The following is a 20,433-nucleotide window of genomic DNA, read 5'->3' as shown; positions in this document are numbered from 1 at the left end:
GATAATTAAGGACATATACCATGCAAATCTGGGAAAATTTAATTAGGTGATCTGGTTTATCATTTGAGATAAATAGAACCTGGCTGCCACCTGGAGGACTTTTCTTTTGTAACTTTTTATACTATTTGGCAGGAGCATTTGTCTTTGTGAATTTAAAACCTCACAACCAAAGTGCAGAAACAAAACAAAGAGGACACCTCAGCTATACAAATAGCATCCATGTTTCTCTTTGTTCATTCTCATGTGAACATTGTTAGCTTGTAGAATATTGCTTGGCTGCGAATACTGCCATGAAACACTTCTGTAATTTCATTTATGTGTCTTCAGGTCTAGGGTAGTAGAAACCAGGAAAGTTGAATTTTTCCTGTGGTTTCTGATAGGGTAGCTCACGTCTCTGACTTGCCTTTGGGTGGGAGTCCTGTCCATGCCCAGTCCCTCTTTAAGGCCCTAAGGTGGCATTCCAGATTAGACCGTGCCTTTTTCTAACCTTCAGGTAGTCTAGGAGGGTTGCATAGTCTAATTTAAGAGAGTTTATTGCTCTACTGTATAGAAAAAGTAGGAGAGCAACTAGATTTTTGAGGAATTAGTAAGTGGCTTCCATTTCTAATCTAAAATAAAAGTGAATAGACCTGATTTGGGGTTGCTCTGTACTTTATGTTAAAACGTCAAAGGCTTAGGGCATTTAACTGAAAGCAGTAACATGTTTTTCTCCTATAAAATAGCTGAACTTTTCCAGTACCTAGTTGGCTTGTACTTGAGGTGTTGAGAATTTGTAATGCGTGGGCCACTTTTGTACTTATTTCTTCTTTTGCACAATGAGCAACTCCTTTAACTGTGAGCAAGTCTATGAACAATATCAGCTAATTTTATCACCTTCATGCTTGATGAGCTTCCACCGTTAAGGCAGAAATGAGGCAATAGAGGAAGCTGAGGGTCTTTCACATCTTTGTTTTGAAGAGTTATTAGCTTAGAGATGTAATTTGTTTGAAAGTTATGCAGAGACATAGCATGCTTGATTTTAATGTTTATTTTTTATTTATAGTCAAAGATTAGAAATACGAGCACAAGTTGCTGATGCCTTCTTGTCCAAGTTCCAGCTGACTTCTGACGAGATGCGTCTTCTCCGAGGCTCCAGAGAGGGGCCCATCACTGAGGTATGGCTTTCCATATGGTGATTGAGGCACAGCAGCTATAGATGCTGGAGCACAGTGTATTTAAAGGCTTTGTTTTCCATTTGTACAAATAAGTTGGAACTGAAAATCTTTTTAAAATTTTAATTTATTTGGAAATTAGGATGTATATTTCAAAACTTATTTTAATTAAGTTTTTTCCAAAGAAATGCATGTGCTTCTTTAGAAATGAAAGAGTTATGACAAGGCTTGTAATAAAACATATCACCTTTTTACCGTTCCTGCCCCTAAGTTCTTTGGCAGCTATTTTCAACCTTGTTAATTGCTTCTTTTGTATAGTCTGTATTCTGGGTCTCTATTTAAGAAGACTATACTTTGATTATTATATTAAATGTTGTCTGTTGATTTTTTATCCTGAAATATGAGGATTTAGCCTAACCTTCCTTCTGCCCCTCCTCCCAACACAAACACAAACACACTCTCCCACTCTTTCTTCATTCCTCACTGTATAGTTTTGTCACATTTCCTTTTTATATTATAACATTACAGTTATTATATACTTTCTTTTACCATTTTTTTGTTCTTCCTGGAGTTAGAAATTGCTTATCTTTTCATCTAATTACTTTTTCTTAACTCCTCACCATTCTTAGCAGAACTGTAAAGCTTCTTACCATGATAAACATTAGAGGAAAGTTCATTTCTTTTTTTCCCTTGAAGACATTTAATTTTCCCAGAAAGAAATCCTTCAGTTGTCTAGCCGGAAGGGGGTCTACACACAGGCCTGCTGCCCGAATTCTGGGCCTGCGCACCAGAAGGGTCCTCTGGGGCTGGGGGCTCACTGAGCCCCTCTTAGTAGACATTACTATTATGTTTCTTTCTACTTGGCAGAAATAGTAGACATTATTGGAGGAGAAGGTTTCCAGTTTTATTCATCAAAAGAAAGTAATCACACATCCATTATTTTCATGGTTGGACCCTATTTGGGATTATCTGGAATGTAAAGCTCCAGTACGTTTTTCTAAAGGAGAAGAAAATCTTGGCCTTCAGCTCCAGCCCACTCATGTCCTTAACGCGCACCTTTTATGTCTCCAGCTCTGTTTGACCTGAACGTTCATGAGAAGCACATACAGCGTGGTCTTTGTGATAAGGGCACTGCCCTCAAGGAACAGGAGTTGTAGCACCTGGCGTTTTTTGCTTTGTTTAATAATCTTTAGGATTGCGTTTCTCTCTCACTAGGCTGACTATATGCTTCTTGAGGACGGGGATTCTTTTTTTTTTTTTTTTTTTTGCAATAAGTCCAGTGGTTTATTATCCCCAATACTGCTGTTATTGTAAACATTTTTGGAAGGTTGCTACATGAGCTGGCAATGTTGGAGTCCCTATCTAGGCATTTAGCAAATGTTTCTTGCTTAGGGTGGAATTCTAGAAGAAGAAGAGAAACAGACCTTGCCCTAAAGGTTTGCCTGTCAAGGTGCTAGAGGCGTGTAAAAGTAATATGGTGAATAGATGCTTCAGTTCTAAAAGAAAATTCGGTTAATTCTAATGTTGATGGAATAATGCTCTAAAATGCTCTACTGGTAAACTGCCTACTGCAAATAAAGACAAAGGACTATGTTAATTGAAACTGTTTTCTGTGACATTAATATAGCTATCCTGCAGTATGTGAAACTAAGGCATTTCTGTAAAGTTGTCTGCACAGCAAGATTAGGGTCTTTTTTTTTTGCCCACATTGAAATCCATTGTGACATAGAAAGTAATTAGAACTGGCTCTTTAAACATTTAGCATGCTCTTATCAAGAAGGAAGGGTCCAAAAGGAAACACTGAAAAAAGATAATAACAACCCTGATGAGAGTTTCAATTTCCCAACCTATTCAGGTTCCTTTAAATAAGCCCTGGGCACTACACAAACCCATGATTAACAGCAGGTAATTATGTCTCTGGAATTAACCCAGGCCACCTCCAGTTTTCCCTCTTTGACCCCTCCAGTTCTTCCTATATACAAACCCTCACTTGGCTCCACTTCTCCACTCTCATTATTTACCCCTCTCCATTTTTCCTATCTAAATATAAAAATATATTATTACTGGCCTTGAACTGAAGAGTTGAACTCAACTTAAAAAGTTCATTAATTCATCTATAGCAGAGGGGTAAGGCCTGTTGACTTGTGGGTAAGCCCTAAAGCACCGTCACTGCACTCCATCAGTCTGGGAGAAGCTGACTTCTCCTCTCCGCCCTAGAGAGCTCCTGCCCAGCAACCCACACTCTGGCCAGGGTAGCCTTTGTTGCCACCTGCTGTGCCTGTTTACTACAAGGACAGGGATTTTTGTCTTTACAAGATTTGTATTCCTGACAGCTAGCACACTATTTGACATATGGTAGGCATTGAATTAATCCATGTTTTAAAATGTTTATAAATAATATTGTACTCTTCATAAGAATTTACAGAAAGTTGAGCCTAGTATAGGAAGGCTTCATTAGAACAAGTGAAAGAATTTGTTTTCCTCTTGTGCTTTTCCAGTTAGAGTAGTGTATTTTTATTGAAAAAAAAAATGAGCATTTTAAAGTCACGTTTTTAATTTTAAAGGATTTCTTCAAAGCATTGGGAAGAGTAAAACAGATTCATAATGATGTCAAAGTTCTCTTGCGTACAAACCAACAAACTGCAGGGTGAGTATAACCTTTTCATTGAAGTAATTACATTACCTAATATATTTCTAAAGTTTTAAAAACATTCTAAGTTCTTTTTGGAACTGCATGACATTTTGTGGATTAGGAGTTTAGTCTTTATTTTTGGATAAGGCCAAGTTGTACCCTGACATGTTTAGAGTAAAACACCAACTGGGTAAATAAGAGATGGTATTGCAGTTTGAACATTTAATTGCCAAAAATTAAGAAAATAATGCCATAAAACAGTTAAAACTTACTAGTCTATAACCAAATGATTCTATAATTAAACAAACTAGGTGCTTAGAGGTAATGATGGCTTAAAGTTTAAATTGTAATGAATCTTCAAAATTTTTTAGTTTAGAAATTATGGAACAGATGGCCTTGCTTCAAGAAACAGCTTATGAAAGACTTTACCGATGGGCTCAAAGTAAGTTAGTTGGTTTTCATGTGGCCTAGATTGATGACTGTTAGTGATTGATGTCTTTGTTTCACTTGATCTTTATTTCTTAATCTTAGTAATCCAAACATAAGTTGAAAAAAAAAAAAAAAAGAAACTTTACATTTGAGCATATTGTCCTTTGTGTTTGTATCATGAGCATATATTACCAGCTGAGAACTGTTTGATTAAGAACAGAAATAAAAAATGAAGATAGTATTTCTGCCCTAGATTATCTCAAAATCAATTAGACCTCATGTTATTTACATAAATATTGTAGATGGTGGATTAGTTTACTGTTGCTGCCATAAATGACTACAAACAGCAGCTTAAGACAACGCAAATCTATTGTCTTAAAACAGCCGTAGATCGGAACTGTGCAGGTCCCAGGGGGCTAAACCAAGGTGTCGCGTGGCCGTGCTGCATGCAGGGGGGCATGCGGAGCACGTGCTGGTGGGTGGCAGGACTCGGCTCCTCAGCTCCCCACATCCTTGCTGGCCTCAGCGGGGGGCGTTCCTGGGCTCCTGCCCCCCCCCCCTTCCATCTTCAGGGCCTGCAAGAGCAGATTGGGTCCCGCCCATGCTTTGTGTGTCTCCTCCTCTTCAACTTTGTCTCTAACTCTCCTGCCAGCAACTTCCACCTATAAGGTGCCTGTCTGATTCCGTTGGCCCTGTCTGGGTCATGCAGGGTGGTCTCATTGTTACTTTATAAGTTTAATTCTGTCTGCAAAGTCCCTTTTTCCATGTTGCCTTACAGGGAAAAAAAAGATGGAGATGCCATCTTTGGTGGCGTTTTTTCTGCACCACAAGACGTTTATTTGCTTTAGTTGATATGTATATTCATTTGTTTTAAAATGTTTCATTAAGCTGTTTAAAACATAGCCTTTTAAAATCAGAGCCAGGTAAGAACAGGAGGATGTGCCGTTTTAGGGGGGTGATCACCTGACAGAAGGCGTGGGAAGTCTATCCAGTGAGAACACCTGATCCTTTAGTCAGGTGATTTCTCTTGATCCCAAAAACCTGTTCCATGTTCTGCTTTTCTTGTTGATACTGTTTTCTTCCATCTGGGGTGTTCTCTCTGCCTCCAAATGCACTCTCAACCCTCAGGGTTGCGCTTGGGTTCTATGTCTTCCTGGAACTCTCTGTGATGACATTAAATTACAGAGACCTTTCCCATTTCTTAATACGCACCCCTGGAAATGTTTATGTGGCCCTCAGTAACCCCTTACCCCATGTTATTACTTACCTTTTCATATGTGTACATAGTTTATCTCTCCAGTTAGATTTCTCCTCTGCCTCTGATTTCTTTGAGATCCCACAGTATCTAACATCCAGTGTCAGCAGCGTCACTTCCTGGGCACAGGTGTGTTCCTTGTCAGTGCATTATAAACACATGAGGGATGCCCGTACCAGAGGTTGGGATTCCTGAACACGTCCTCAAGTATTTTAACACAGCAGGCACTTTGTAAACATTTTATGGATAAAATTAGATCAGGAAAATAAAGACAATGTAGCTGTGGAGATTTTTAAGAGTTTGAGACTATTTTAAAATTACAGTTCTACTCCCACATGCTGATTATCCACGCAAACATTTTTTGCAAACTCCCTAAAGGTTGCTCCTTGGAAGAAGGAACCGGTAAGAAAAGCTTTAGTCTCTCCCCTCTCCACTGAACCCAGCGCAGTGCCATGCATAGAGCAGTTATTCAGTAAATATTTGCTCATTGATCAGTGTCTGCAGAACTGTAGTTTTTTATAACAATACAATGGGGTTTATATGTAGCAGATAGTTTATGTGGTCATTTAAAGTTATATAAATATTGAAGCTTAAATTTTTAGTTTGGTTAACAGCATAAACTAAATTTTTATTGGCATGCTCTCTAGGCTTTTCCAAGCATTTTTTTTCAAATATTGGCTATAAAATTTAGACTCCTGGTGTATAAGGGGCTTGATGAAGACTTCGTTTTAATCTGACAAGAGTAATATTGCTGGTTATTTTTCAGGTGAATGCAGAGCTTTGACACAGGAGTCATGTGACATATCTCCGGTGCTAACTCAGGCCATGGAAGCCCTGCAGGATAGACCCGTCTTGTACAAGTTGGTCACTCTTTCCTAACTAAAATAGCAAACCTGCTCTTCCTTTGATGCTTTACATTAGTCATCAGTATTTTCAACTTCATGTATAGTAGCATAATGTTTCTGATACTTTGCACTGATGTTTCCCTCCTACCTGCTTGTATCACTGGAACCTCAGCGTATTTGCCCGTTACTTGTAGAACATGATGAGGGGACCAAGGTGCCCCTGTGTGAGACCAACTGTTATCTATATCGAGGTTGAGGGCCTTTTCCCCAGTGTGTTGTCTTGTCAACCACCTTGAAATTGTAAGGGACTAGAAGTCCTGTACCAACCCTGCCTGGAGAGGAGGAGGGCACATGGGGAACTGCAAGGGATAAGTGCACAGAGATGAGGAGATAGGTCATTTAAAATCAGGGTTCATGAAAAGGATATATAAAATAGAGGGGCCCAAGTCTGATCCGTCAGCTATGACAGCTGAGAAACAAGTGGCCATGCGTTGGGTAAGAGCCTGTGCATGGTCATCTTGTGTACATAGTCCTGTCATTCTGCCTTTTAGTTTTATTCTTGTATTTCTCATATAATATAAAAATAATGCTTTTTTTTTCTTCAAATGCCAGGGGTAGTGTGAAAATGAGCTTTGGGAGACTAAAGGGAGGTGAAAACTCAGGAAACAGAAAGCCGGGGACTCCTGCTGACATTGAGTCATCCTGTTCAGGTGCTTCTGGGACTGGTTTTAGAGGCGTACCCCTCCGGCAGTAAAGGTCCGGAGCCCCAGCCCTGGGGCAGCTGTGTGTAATCACAGCCCTCCAGTGCAGGAGGACTCAGAACAGTATCGATACAGCCCCACCCTCGTTCTTGATTTCACAGACGTCAGCACGCCCACGGGAGTGGAATCCGTTCATCGCAGTCTGGGGACTGGGATTTTGCAGTAAGGCTCTGGGAGTTCAGAAGTAGGGGAAGGGGGTGAGCGTGAGGGTAAGTTCCCTGAGGGAAATGGGTTTGAAGTGAGTTGGGAAGGTTGAATAGCATTTTCCAGAGGGGAAGGGAGAACAGGACGTTCCATATTGCGCCCATACAAGGGCAGGGCTGTGGGCTGAGAAGGAGCAGTCCTTGGGCAGTGAGCTGCCGGAGCCTCCCCGTAAGACCCAGGAGCCAGGGCTGTGTGGAATGTCAGATTTGTTTAGAACATCATTGATTGTCAGAGCATTTAAAACACGTGGTATTTGATTTTAATAGTGTGTAACATTGTCTGCAGATTAATGGTTGTTCACTAGATTAATTTAAAAAATTTTCCATTGGATGTTTTGGGCAGTTGGAAAGGACATCTGTCTGCCAACATGTAAATGAATTTTTACTGAATTTGACTGTCGATCAACCCTTGGAGAAAGGAGCAATACTGTATAATGGTTTAGAAGGTGGGCTCTTGGGTCAGGTTTCTTGGACAAGCCCCTCAACCCATGAGCTCCGAGTCCTTTGCTATAAAAGAAGTATAACGGGTGCCCGTCTTCCAGGGTGCTTGTGAAGGTTATGTTAGATTGGTCTCAGTAGGTGCTTAACACTGTGCTTGGCACATTGCTGAACGTGCCTATTATTTTTATTTTGGAATGCGGTAAACTAGGAAGCTGTTAACTAAGAGGAATGTATATAACAGCAAGGGAAAAGCTTGAAAGGCAGAGCAGAGCTACAGTAGAGCCAAAGAAGGGCTGTCTCTGAAGGCACACGCCAGGGAGTTGGGGACGATCGTGTGGTGTGGAAGGCTGTCAGGGCGTTTTGCAGTTGAGTGGAGGAGGAGGTCTCCGCGGCCAGTTGATTAGGATAAGATGCGCACTAAGGGAATCTTGGCTTGTCATCAAGTAATTCCTTTCAAAGTTGTAGCTTCTTTATTTAGAGAAGACTTAATGTATCCTGCTAACCACCAGATGGCACTGTATGAACTTGATTTAAGTATTGTGTAAGGTTTCATTGTTTATTATCATGTCTCAAAAATGTGTCCATATCACGTGCAAGGAAAATGTCAGTTCCTGAAGTCCTTGGGGAAGGTTACCATGCTTCGTTTTTCTTAGGTAGTATGTGTGTACCTGGAATGCTAAGGCATTACTGACTTTTAATAAGCCAAGTATAAATTTTCTTTAAAATTGAATTTATCCTAAGTGAAAGTTTAAAAAATTAATTGATGATTTCATCTTTGCTTTGGTAAGCCTTCAGAATATAAATTGTTTAAGAATCTAGTAATATGTACAATGCTGATCTTTCTTCATTTTGTATTTGTTGCATTACTCAGAGGGGCTTCTACCCTATTCTTTTAATTTGCTTTTTGACTGGAAATTTTCTTCTCTCAATATATATAGCTAAACATAAAAAGTGAAACGTTTAATTTTTTATCTTAACCATAAGTATTTTTGAATATTTACATAATTTTAACATTCAGTCTTCTAAATGCATTTTTAATTTTGCACATTTGTTGGAAGAGAGTTTGTTTTGGGTCAAAGAAGTTTTCCTGTGTCCTTGGGAAGAGGTGTTTCAGGTCTGCGGTTACAGTTGGAGGGTTCTGCAGCTCCTGCATGTTGCAGGAGGATTAACATGGACCTCCACTGTTGCTCAGGGAAGTGGGCAGATGAAACTCCCGGGTGTTGGGCTGGGCACGCCTGTGTCAGCACCAGCTGTGCACCTGCTCTGGTCACAGTAGTCGGTCCTGGAGGCAGGAATGATGCGTTTACCTGTAGCATTCTCAGGAGGGGCTTGGGAATGAGGATTAGTTTCATATATTTAAAGTTTGTGAATTTTGTGCTTTAATAAGTAGTCACCTGCCCATGAGTTTATTTCATAGAATCAGGTGATCATTTAATTAAAAGATTGCCTTCTTCAACTTAAACATATTTATGATTTAAGAGTATGAGGGAAAAAAAAAGAAGCAAGAATTTGTTCCTAGTTTAACAAAATAGAAAGTGAATGCAACGTAATTATACAGTTAAGCAAAGCTTGATACTGCATTTTCCCTTTCCTGTGCTACTATGCCACTGCAGGGAATTTCAAAACCATTTCCTTTTAACTAAAAAAAAAACCTACACGCAGAGGACTACAGTCTGCTTAATAGCGAACATCCTAAAAAAAGAACGTCCCCTAAAAATTTATAGTTCCCAAACACTTCACTACCCTCTTTCAGCTTTATATATTTTTAAAACTTGATTTCATTAAATCAGTAATGTATTTAAAAAAACTAAACAATATATCTCAAGAAATTAATCTTTTTGGAGACCTTTGAGACATCTTGGTAACCTTTGTTTATATTTTGGGTAATCACACACTTCTTAATGTTTGGTCTGGTAGAATACTGTTTAGTGATTGAAAAGTCAGTGGATTCTAAATCTGGTGATGTTGGATTATGAAACAAATATTTTGTTTTTAAAATAGTACAGTCAGTGGTAGAGGTGATAATGGGAAACAAGGGCTGATGATAGTTAGAGAAATGGGTCCTCTGGGCAACTTGAAGCCATCCTGTTCATAGATTTCCTTCAAATTGCCCTGTGTCCCAGTCCAAAGCTTCCCGTCCTAAAGAACTTTTTTTTTTTTTTCCAAACTATAATAAAGGACTTCTAATTTTATGTAAAAAGATACTTGCTGTATCTATGCATGGCCAGTAAATTTAAGGAGCATCTACTATGTGTAATATTGGAGTCCAGATAAATTTTTAAAAATGGATAGTATCTTTTGAGTACATTTTACTGGTAAGTTGTGATATGTATGAAGGAGAAATTTTCAATGTAGAAGAAAAGTTTTGGATTGCAGAGCTGTAATTAAGACCAGCCTCTGAGAACTGGACAGCATGGCCTTAGGCCCCCTGCTGGCATTGCGGCTGGAGCTGCGCATGCAGGGAACCTGGGGAGCCCAGGTGTTCTCCTCTTCCCAGAGGTGCTGCTCTTTCCCCTGCCCCCATTTTAGTCCCAAATCCCAACAGTCTTTCTTACGAGGAGCAAAAATATGTACTGGTAGATTGAGTTTTTATAATGATAAAGTCGAATCGTAAATATTTTTTATTGTTTAAAAATAACATTGCTTGAGACAGTGCCCTAAGTGTGGCTTTCTAAATATCTTGTTAACTTCAGAATGCAGGTGTAGTATGATGCAACTATTAGGAAAAACAGTGTTTTCTGTGTGACTTGCTTCTTCTAGATACACTTTGGATGAATTTGGAACAGCCAGAAGAAGCACAGTTGTCCGTGGCTTTATTGACGCTCTCACGAGAGGAGGCCCAGGAGGTACCCCCAGACCCATCGAGATGCACTCCCACGACCCCCTGAGGTATGGTCATCGGACAGCATGACTTGCGGGTGCTTTCATGAAGGAAATCTTTACTGACCTCCCGTTTTTATCAGGTACGTGGGGGATATGTTGGCATGGCTGCATCAGGCGACTGCGTCTGAAAAGGAGCACCTCGAAGCTCTCTTAAAGCGTGTGGCCGCACAAGGTGAGCCTGCAGGCCTTTCTTGCCAGAGCCTGAAAATAGAAAATACTACAGCGCTCTGCTTCCATTCCTGTTGCCCCCAGCTGCACTGCGGCCAACACTCTGCTCCTGGGTGGCGCAGCCCGCTTCCGTCTCCTTCCCCCCCCCCCTTCTCCCTAGAGGAGGAGTATGCGGTTTTGTCGTGGACGCTTTGACCTTCTGTGTCAAGGCTGGACACCTCTGCTGCACTTTCAGGGCATCTCTTGAGTATCCCGCATGTTATCTCAGATCCTCAGCATGACATGTACCTTCATCTCATCTGCGAGGAAACAGGCTGAGCAACTTGTTATGGTCATTAAGCTAATTCTTGCATTTCTGCTGCCCACCCTCCTTTTCATTCTCTGGTGCTGACTGTACTTACGTTCCTGTCTTGGTTTCAAGAGGAAAACTGACCTGAGGATTGCTGATGTTGCCGTTTGCACATCTCATGTGTTCTTGGCTGCGGCTGCCTTCAGGTGTTTGTTTGGAGTTTGAGGGTTTACTCAGGAGTTAAAAAATGTGCTGTTTTTGCCAGGAAGTGGAGAGAAACTTCGTGACGTGTATCCCTTGGTTATTCTATGTAGCATAGCCACGAGCAAGGCCAGGGTTGAAGCTGGCGGCAGGACCTAACCACAGAGCTTTGCTCTTTGTTGCTGAGATGAGACTCAGCAACTGCATGGCATAGGCACAAAGCCTGCGTTTTTTATGTTAATTCTGTGATCTGAATTATCCAGTTTAAAAGAATGTATTTCTTTAAAGATGGCTCAGAAAGTATGTATAAGAGGCGGGAAGGGAGTGGATTGGAGTTAGGTGAAATGGGTTGTACGTGGGCGTGGTGGCTCTTCCATGCCCAGGTCCTTTATCTGTTGAGAATGACATTGGTTGCAGGCAGCAAACGTCAGGTGCCCAGATGGTGCGTGATGAACATGCTGTTTAGCAAGTGTCATTTCTCCACTGGGCTGCAGATGTTTGTTGTTTGTGTGTCTGCAGCACCACTGCCTGGAATGTGGTGTGTGCGGAGTGAAATGCTAATGCAGCTTCACACTGCGTACTAGACTCTTTTCTCAAAAAACTGGCATTTATTTATTAACAGATGAACTAGCGAGGCTTCCTGGACTGAGGTATTAACAAAATTAACAATGTCCTCAGAGATACTGAACTTAATAAAACATTGTTATTGCTACTTTAAATGTTTGTTCTTAATGCTGTTGATCATATGCTTTACTGTTAGTGTCTTGGACTCAGGTAAAGCAAGATACAATATGGAAAATATTAAATTCTATAATTAATTTTAGGTGTTGAAGAAAACATTCAGGAAGTTGTGGGGCATATCACTGAGGGTGTGTGCAGGCCTCTAAAGGTAAAATATTTTGCTTTTATATGTTATGTGGTATCTAGTTAAATTATTGTCATATTCTTAGAAGTTTAAAGAAATCAAGCAGTAATTTGCCCAGTTAACACATTAATGTAGGATGATAAAAATTTTTTAAAATAACAATTTTCTCTCTAAAAAAGAAAATTCAAAGTATTTTTAGTTTGCATATATTGAATTTTTAAAATATATTCTTTTCCATAGTAATTTATGTTGAGAGAAAGCCTATTAAGTTGAAACAGCCAACTATGAATTCTTAACAGTGTTTTACTGGGAACATATTCCATTTATTGCTTGAAGCATGCTAAATTTTTGTTTATTTATCATAGTAATAAATAATGGTTGACCCGAAGATAAAATATTGCTTAGTTTTAATATTATCAATACTATTTGTAGTACAAGGAGCAGAATTTGGAGTCAAACTTGGGTCAGAATTCCCACTTTGCCACTTCATGTAAACTTGTTCAAACTGCATAACTCTTCTGTACCTTATTTTGCTTGTGTTTAACCTGATTATGAAAATACCTCGCTGTGGTGAAGGTTGTTCTAAGGGTTAAATGATGTAGGAGCACCTGAGAGTGCCCATTTCCTGGTACCAGTTAGGCTTGCAGCAAATCTTATTTTCCTTTATTAACATTTGCAGAATAATTTGCAATTATTGGTTTACTTTTCTTTGTTGATTAATTTCAATTTATGTCGAAATTGAAATCCAGAAGTTCTCACCAAGAACTGAATTTTAAAACTAAGTTTCTTTCATTTCTAAGGTTTTCTTTTTTTTTTGGGTATTTTGTCCCAGGCAAGGAAATCTCAGGGGGCATGCCTTGGGAATATTGATTATATTTGCACATTTAATTATTCCTATAACTCAGTCATCTTAGAGCTCAGTTGCATGTTCAATAAACAGCCAAGTATTAAGAAATTATTTTACTTATTTCTCCCAAATAAAATATTTACTTACCATGTTTGATTTTTAGACACTAATAGATCATATAAATGTTGCTTGTTTTGTATGTTAGTAATTATTGGAAAAATAAAATGAGAAAAAGGAAAATAAAAAAATTCTTATTCTGTACTTCTGATACTTTTTTTTAACTACATATAGTTAAGTGAAACTCCTAGTCATTTTGGTGAATAAATTGTACTTTATCTTTTATTCCCTCCTTAATTATGGTATTATGTTTCTTATTACAGCCTTTCCTTTTTTAAAAAAAATGGTTGTGTGAAGTATCAGTATTCTAGAATCAGGGATGGGGTGGGCCTGAAAGCTTCTGGTCTGAATGAGAAATGTTATGTTAAAAATGCTTAAAGTGTTGCCCACGCTAAAGAAGTACATGCTGGAGTCGGCCTCTGTTTTAAAACATACAGAAAAATCCGCATTTAATCTTCCGTAAATGTGTTTTCCCAGAAAAGTGCTAAACAAGCGTAGGGCATTGCTGTGACTATTTGGGACATGTGGCTGTGAGGTATGGAGAGGTGAAGAAGGGAAAATGCTTCCGTTACAAAATGAAGAGAAGCCCCTTTAGTTTCTGAACTGACAGAGCTTGAATGTTTCCTTGTTTACTGAGTATCTCATGTTCAGTAATGAATGCTTCATGTTTATTGATGCCTTCGGTGACTAGTTTACGGGATTCACAGTAACACATTGGAGTAGTCGACGGTGATGTGTTTAATGATCCAGCAGACTCTGGTACCCTTCCTTCCTTCAGAGAGCCCCAGACAGTGTTGCACTTTTATTCAAGACTTTTCTTCCTATGTGACTGTGTTTGGCTATCAAAATATTTTTAGTGGTTCAGTCGTTAGCTGAGAGAAAAGAAACCTTGCTTTAATATATTCATTTGCAATTATTCTGATTGCTTTTCTTAGTGATGGATCTGCTTCTGTGTTCATTAATATACACTTTCATCCATCTAACTGATAAGCAGCTAATCTTTTCCTAATGATACATGATGTTGGATTTTTGGCTTAGTTGCTGTCACTCAGTCTTTTTTCATTTTAGGAGTGAATTCTTGTTAGGGCTAGGGAGATTTAAAAAAAAATTATAGACTCAGTTTTTAGCGCAGCTTAAGGTTTACAGAAAACCTTGGCAGACAGTACAGTGAGTTCAATATATGCCCCCTTGTTTTGTTTCCTCTGCAATTCGTGTGGTACGTGTGTTCAAGTCATGAACCACTGCTGACATCTTATCACTCAAGTCCACAGTCAACATTACGGCTCACGCCTTGCACTGTGCAGTTCCGAGGTTTTTGAGAAATGACGATGTCATGAATCCACCGTTACAGCAGCACACAGGATAGTGTCACTGCCTGTGAGGCAGGTGTGGTTTTGATTTTTAGAAGCATAAAAAGAAGGTTGCAATGGTAATGGAAAATATCCTTGAGAAACCATATATTGATTTTACTCGACCCTGTATTTAACTGTTTCTTTGTCTTAATAAAGTAAACTTCATAGGTAGTAGACTAAGTATTTATAAGTGTATGCATTGAGCTCTCTAGGGTTATAGCCAGTTTGAGAAATCTGTGCTCTGAGCTTAAAATTACATATAGATGAAATTAGATCGTGGAGAGGGTGCCAGGGGCCATGTCCATTACTTCACAGGTACCTTCAACCCAAACAGAATCCATATAATAAATCTTCATCTTTCAAGTCCCTTGGGTAAAATGATCCATCTTTTGTGTGAATGCTCGAAATTCTGAGAGATTCTGAGCCAGCATTTGGATTTTAACTCTTTAAATAGAAACTGTAGAGTATCATATGTGTCCTGTCCTCTTTAAACCATGGTGGGCTCTGCAAACAGCTGCGTCCACAGAGCTGAGTGGTCTGGGACCCTCGTCAGTGCCCACCCGCTCGCAGGCTCTGTGGTTTTCCCTCCCCCAGCTTTCTTCTCCGCTCTGCTTGCTTCCCCTGCCCTTCTCTCCCACGACCCCATGCCATCCTCCGCCTGGCCACGGGCTCCGAGTGTGCGCCTGTGCAGGGCATGCCCTGGGACCCTGCCTGAGCTCTGTAGACAGCTCTCCCCGCGGCCAGCACCGCTACTGCCTCCACTTCTTCAGTCTCCTGCCATTTCCTCCTTCCTGGTGTCTGTTTCTTTGCTGACTCTCGGCTTCTGCTTACGCCCGTGTAAGACAGTGCTCCTTTCTGCGCGCCTCGCCGACCTGGTGCATCAGCCATTCTCCGTGGTGCTCCTGGCAGCGGAAAGGGTGCCGCTTTCTCTCACACCCTGTGTGTGTGAAGAGAGGTGGGAGTTGCTTTTCGCTTTCCTCCCCTTTCTTTCTTCCTCCCTTCCCTCTGTTATTTTCTTTCTTTCCTTCTCCTCCCTCCTCTCCTTTCTGTCTTCTTAAAGGAGTTGAAGCGAAGAACATTTTCTTGATGCCTGAAAATTCTAGAAGGCAGGTTGCCAGGGAGCTGAGGTGGTTTTGGGAATCTGTGGGGGGAGAGCTGTTGGACCTAAGAGAAATAGTAATGTGGAAAATTAGGATTTTTAAATTCAGATGCTGTTAGTGACCTGTAGCCCTGTAGCCGCTATCCAGTCTGGTGCCTTATGCCAAAGAGGTATTAGTCGCATACACATTGTATTCAGTTCATGTAAAGGTAAATTAATTTCTGTAACCTGAGATTTTCATGTACTGGTACAAGCACATCTGTACAGTCTCAGTTTAGCAAATGACATTTGTTGGCATTATGACATACGCCAAAATCTAAGTGAAGAGGGTGTTCAACTTTCCACAGCATCTATTAAACAGATGCTGCAGAGAAGTAAAAGCAGCAGAAAACACAGTGTCTGTGTTCATGTTTAGAATCTAGTTGGGAAAGCAGGAAGATGGAATCCATTGCAGTCAGCAAGAGGCGCAGGGTGGCTGAGGGTGAATGCATTGAAGTGGGAGTGTGATGGAAGGGAGAGGTCAGGAGGGGCCGCGGTTTAATCAGAAAGACTCTCAGCAGTTGCCGTGAGCAGATCGAGCTGATGGTAGACTAGGTCTGATTTTGCCCTGGTAGTCTTACAAGTTTTCACAAACATGTTGGAGCAAATTTAAAATTTGTTTCCTTTCCTATCCTCTGATTAATAGTTAGCAAAATAAACTTGGTATGGTAGTTTTAAAGACAAGGATTCTTTCATCTTTTCTGGATATTTGGTCACTGATAATCTGCTTTTTGGGATGTAGCAGCTGCTTTTGCAATTTCGTACTGAAGTAAGTTCCATTATATACTAGTGATAAACCACAAAATGATCTCATTGTATTGATATTGTACAACTGTCTTAGCCAAATTCTGTAGGTAATGGGTAGTAAAATGTTTCTGTTTTTTTTACTATCCCCTGTGACTTAATACCCAGAAATTTCTTTATTTAGTAGGCATTTTGTGATTTCTGCAATAATACAATTTTATCTTTATTTTTAATAGTATTTGTAACATGTGATTAATGAACAATAGTTATGCTTTTAAACAATAGTTAATGAAGAAAAGTTGTGTTTTTAAGAAATGTTTAATTTCCTCTCACATGTTTTAATAGGTTCGAATTGAACAAGTAATAGTTGCTGAACCTGGGGCAGTTTTATTATATAAAATTTCTAATCTCCTCAAATTCTACCACCATACAATTAGGTAAGTGGAGTGGAGAGATGTGCTCTCTTGTTTCTGTTGGAACACAGTGCAAGATTTGTTCTCTTTCCCTTGTGTGGGCAGCTGAGTGTAACTAGTGGGGCCTCCATGCCCTGGGAGTCCCCGCAGGCGTTTATCCCAGCTGCGTTCTGTGTTTTCTCTTCTCTTTCTTTCTCCAAGCAAACCTGTGCACATGCTCACACACACAGTGGATGCAGCACTGTAAGTCTGGAGAAGTACTTGTTGAGTCTTCATGCAGTAGTGCAAGAGCTCCATGGCCACTAAAATACTCAAAATGAGGCCTGTGGGGTGGAATGTTCTGTTCTGGATGTAGATAACCTGAATTCTTCTATAGCATTTAGTTTTCCATCAGTGATGAAACAGAACCATAGCTCTGTCTTCTCTAAATAAAAGCTGCTGTATCTGATTAGGAACCACTTGTCTTGCCTAAAATGTGGTCTTTGATTCCAAAATTTAAGTTCATTTTTGCATTTCATGTATTGTTTGGTATACAATTTGGTATGTATGTAATCCGGTTAGAACAGTCCTTCCAAAAGCTGTATTTTTAGTAGTTCCCATTATTTTTCCATTAAAAAGTGATTTAAAAATTACTTTCTATGCAGCGGCAAGGTCAGGAATAGGAGGCCGGGGTGGAGGCCACGAGGTTGTAGCCAACAGACCTGTGCACCGGGTGGTCGAGGGCATCCAGGGCAGCACAGCACGGAGGAGCTGAGAAGACTAACAAGCAAGGCTCTGTCGGGGCTGGGGCTTGGGCTCGCTGCTCAGTGTTTTACACATGGATTTGTTGTCACCTTCCCTGTAACCCAGAAGAAGTAAACTAGGTTCAATCATAATGTTGCAGACTTAGGAGAATAAGAGAAAGATAAGTACTTAGGAAAAACGAGCTGTGGAAAGTAGCTAGACATAGCAAATGTTGGGTTATGAAAAGATAGTGGCAAAGCCATTTTAAAATTATCTACTTAGTACTGCATGAAATTTCGTATTTGAAGATAAGAAGTTATTATCATAGAGACTGCTAGAAATAGAATCATTTGTATTTTGAAGATAGTGATAGGCTTTTGGGCTCTGAGAATTATAATTTTTGTCTTTGAAGATGATATTGAGGATGACAAAATCTTTAGATAGAGTTTTTAATGTATACTTTTGCTATTTGTTCACACATTTCCTCATTTATCCAATTAAAAAATTGACTGTATTCAGGAGCCTAAGCTTACATTCTAATGGGGAGATAACCAATTAAACAAGTGTCAGCTATTTTAGTGGAGGAAAAGTAGAGTAGTGAAAGGAAATAGGAACTAGAGGGAGTGGTTGCGCTGAGTGGGTGACGTTAGCTTGCAGCTGCTTCTGAAGGCGTTTTGGGGTGTGAAGTTGCTGCATGCGGAGGGCTCGGAGAGGCTCAGATGTCGGAGGCCCACAGGAGGGCCAGGGGTTCGAGGGGGGTGAGTTGCTGGGGGGAGGGGGAGACAAAACCAGAGAGGCAGATAGAGAGCAGACCTTGTGGCGTTTTGTAGGCCCTGGCAAGGATTTTGACTATATTGAGTGAGTTGGGGAAGACCTGGGAGCAGGGGAGCGGCTTGGCTGCCTTGTGAGGCCTGGGTGCCCTGATGGTGCAGGGGGCCCACGGGGCAGGGATGTGCTTAAGAAGCAGTCTGTGGTTTGAGCTGAAATTATGAGCTGGTTTAGTGATAACCTTTGAGGTGGTGAAAAGTACATTTTTATGTTCAAGCCAGTAGGATATATGTGTGGATTGGATGGAGCGAGAGGTGAGGAAAGGAGGGTCCAGGAAGGATGCTGGCTTTGGGTGAGGGGTGCTGTTCACCTGGGCGGGGAGCCTTGGCGCGGAGGAGCAGGTTTAAGGGGGTGAAGTAACAGACCCTGGCTGTGGCTATGCAGGTCCGATGTGCCCAAGAGCCTACAGGAGGAGACGTTGGGTAGGCAGACGGCCCAGAAGCCAGGGCTGGAACTCAGGGTGTGGCTGTGTGCAGCCTGCGGCTGGTGCTGGAAGCCAGGGGGCTGGGCGAGCTCACCTGGGGAGGGGGTGCAGATAAAGCGGGCAGCCAGGGGCACCATCAAGACGAGATGAGGCCCTCAAAGGGAACTGGGGAGAGAGCCAGTGACGAGGAGCAGTCAGCAGACTTGCAAGACTCCAGAAAATGTTGCTCCCTGTATGTTAAAGTTCCTGGAAGGTGGCTTCCCCCAAAAGACAGTAAGGAGTGAACCAGGAAAGGGAACACCGGAGCCAGGCAGCCGGGAATCCCGTACACTTGATTCTCTTTCCTGTAAAACTTTTTCTCCCTGGCATTATTAATTGCTTTGTTTTTGTCCTTGCTTGTTTTCTATGCTCTTGTCTTTATTTCACACCCAAACTTTTAAGTGGGCTGAAGGTTTTCTCACCTTATAGGTGAGCACATCAAAGAAACCCCTCTGCTCTCCTCCCTACCTCCCTTCCAACACCCTCTGGGAGCCCTCCCTCTGTCCCCAGCACCCTGTGTCCCCAGCACCCGCTCACTGCCTGCTGCCTGGCCTCCACACCGGCCTGCTTGCTCCTGCTGTCAGGGCCCTCCTGGGCCCCTCTGAGTAGCATTGACGTCCTCATTGCAGAGCCTCAGTCATCCTCGCAAGCCTGGGGAGGGGGAAGCAGGGGTGTTGTAGTGCCAGAGTGTCACCTAAGAGCACTTTCCTCTGGTTTCCTGTCTGGGGAAACGTGTGTTCAGTACTCAGAACTGGAAAATCAAGCAGTAGAAGTTATGCATGTTGAATGGAAGTGCGGAGTGGGACATCAGCATCTGAAAGCACCTGGCCCAGGTACGGTCCCTGGCGAATGTCAGTAAGCACTAGCAGCTCTAGATCTGGGTGACTGCAGAGTATAGCTCATAACTCCAGTTTTACAAAGCGGTGTCTCCACCATTTCATGAAAGTACCAGTCTCAATTTGCTTTCGTTCAGTTTTCCTCCTGTCGTTTGGTGTATGCTCTTGTTTGGAGGAATACTTGTTTTAAGTACACACATAGGCATGTTTAGAGTTCCTTCCAACTTATTTTGGTGTGTGGCTTATACTGTTTTTTACTGTAACACATCTTTATTTTTAAATATAAGTATTATGGCTACCCGGGTGGGGATTTGTATTTTGCTGTTTGCATTATATGTTTTCCCTTATAATTTGCATTGTCTGCATGAACTATATGACAATATATTCAAATTTATGTTAGTTTCAGAATTTACTGTAATACATGGTATTTGCTTTTATAATATATCATCACGTGTGTTATATCAGAAAATTTGCTATTTTTAGCTTGCTGTCTGCTGGTACTTATTAATGCCATTTTATTTATCCGCAGCAATCTTGACTTTTTTCAGGCATATTGAGGTTTTACGCCTTCAGAAATTAGGAGGAAAGCTGAATGAAAGCAAATTGAAACTAGTACTTTCTTGAAAAAGGTTGGGTTATGGTATATTTTCACATAAACTAAAAACTTTCCCCCTAAAAAATCATTTTAAATTCATGTTCAGTGAATGAATTAGAAGAGTTAGAAGAATAAAATTGGGAATTATTTTATATGCAAGCTTGTCTTATAACATGGCAAAAACAGGAAACCTCCTTGGATAGGGTCTCAGAAATATTCTTGTAATAGCAAACTGAGGATCGCAGAATATGCTA

At 40.8% G+C, this 20,433-nt stretch overlaps 1 protein-coding gene across 3 annotated transcripts in view; it reads left to right on the top strand.

The window, feature by feature from the left end:
* The window catches only part of COG6 (component of oligomeric golgi complex 6), an 82,133-nt gene that overhangs the window by 26,813 nt on the left and 34,887 nt on the right, over positions 1-20,433 (top strand). For all 3 annotated transcript variants that reach the window (XM_037799663.1, XM_037799664.1, XM_037799665.1), the window contains 8 exons: positions 1,043-1,154; positions 3,716-3,798; positions 4,155-4,225; positions 6,234-6,327; positions 10,478-10,606; positions 10,681-10,772; positions 12,083-12,147; positions 16,667-16,758. In XM_037799663.1, the coding sequence (XP_037655591.1) occupies positions 1,043-1,154; positions 3,716-3,798; positions 4,155-4,225; positions 6,234-6,327; positions 10,478-10,606; positions 10,681-10,772; positions 12,083-12,147; positions 16,667-16,758 (738 nt within the window). The remainder of the gene's footprint in view (positions 1-1,042; positions 1,155-3,715; positions 3,799-4,154; positions 4,226-6,233; positions 6,328-10,477; positions 10,607-10,680; positions 10,773-12,082; positions 12,148-16,666; positions 16,759-20,433) is intronic.

The sequence above is a fragment of the Choloepus didactylus genome, chromosome 12 (assembly GCF_015220235.1).
Source record: "Choloepus didactylus isolate mChoDid1 chromosome 12, mChoDid1.pri, whole genome shotgun sequence".
In the NCBI taxonomy this organism is placed as follows: Eukaryota; Metazoa; Chordata; class Mammalia; order Pilosa; family Megalonychidae; genus Choloepus; species Choloepus didactylus.
This window is presented reverse-complemented; position numbering and strand designations above follow the sequence as displayed.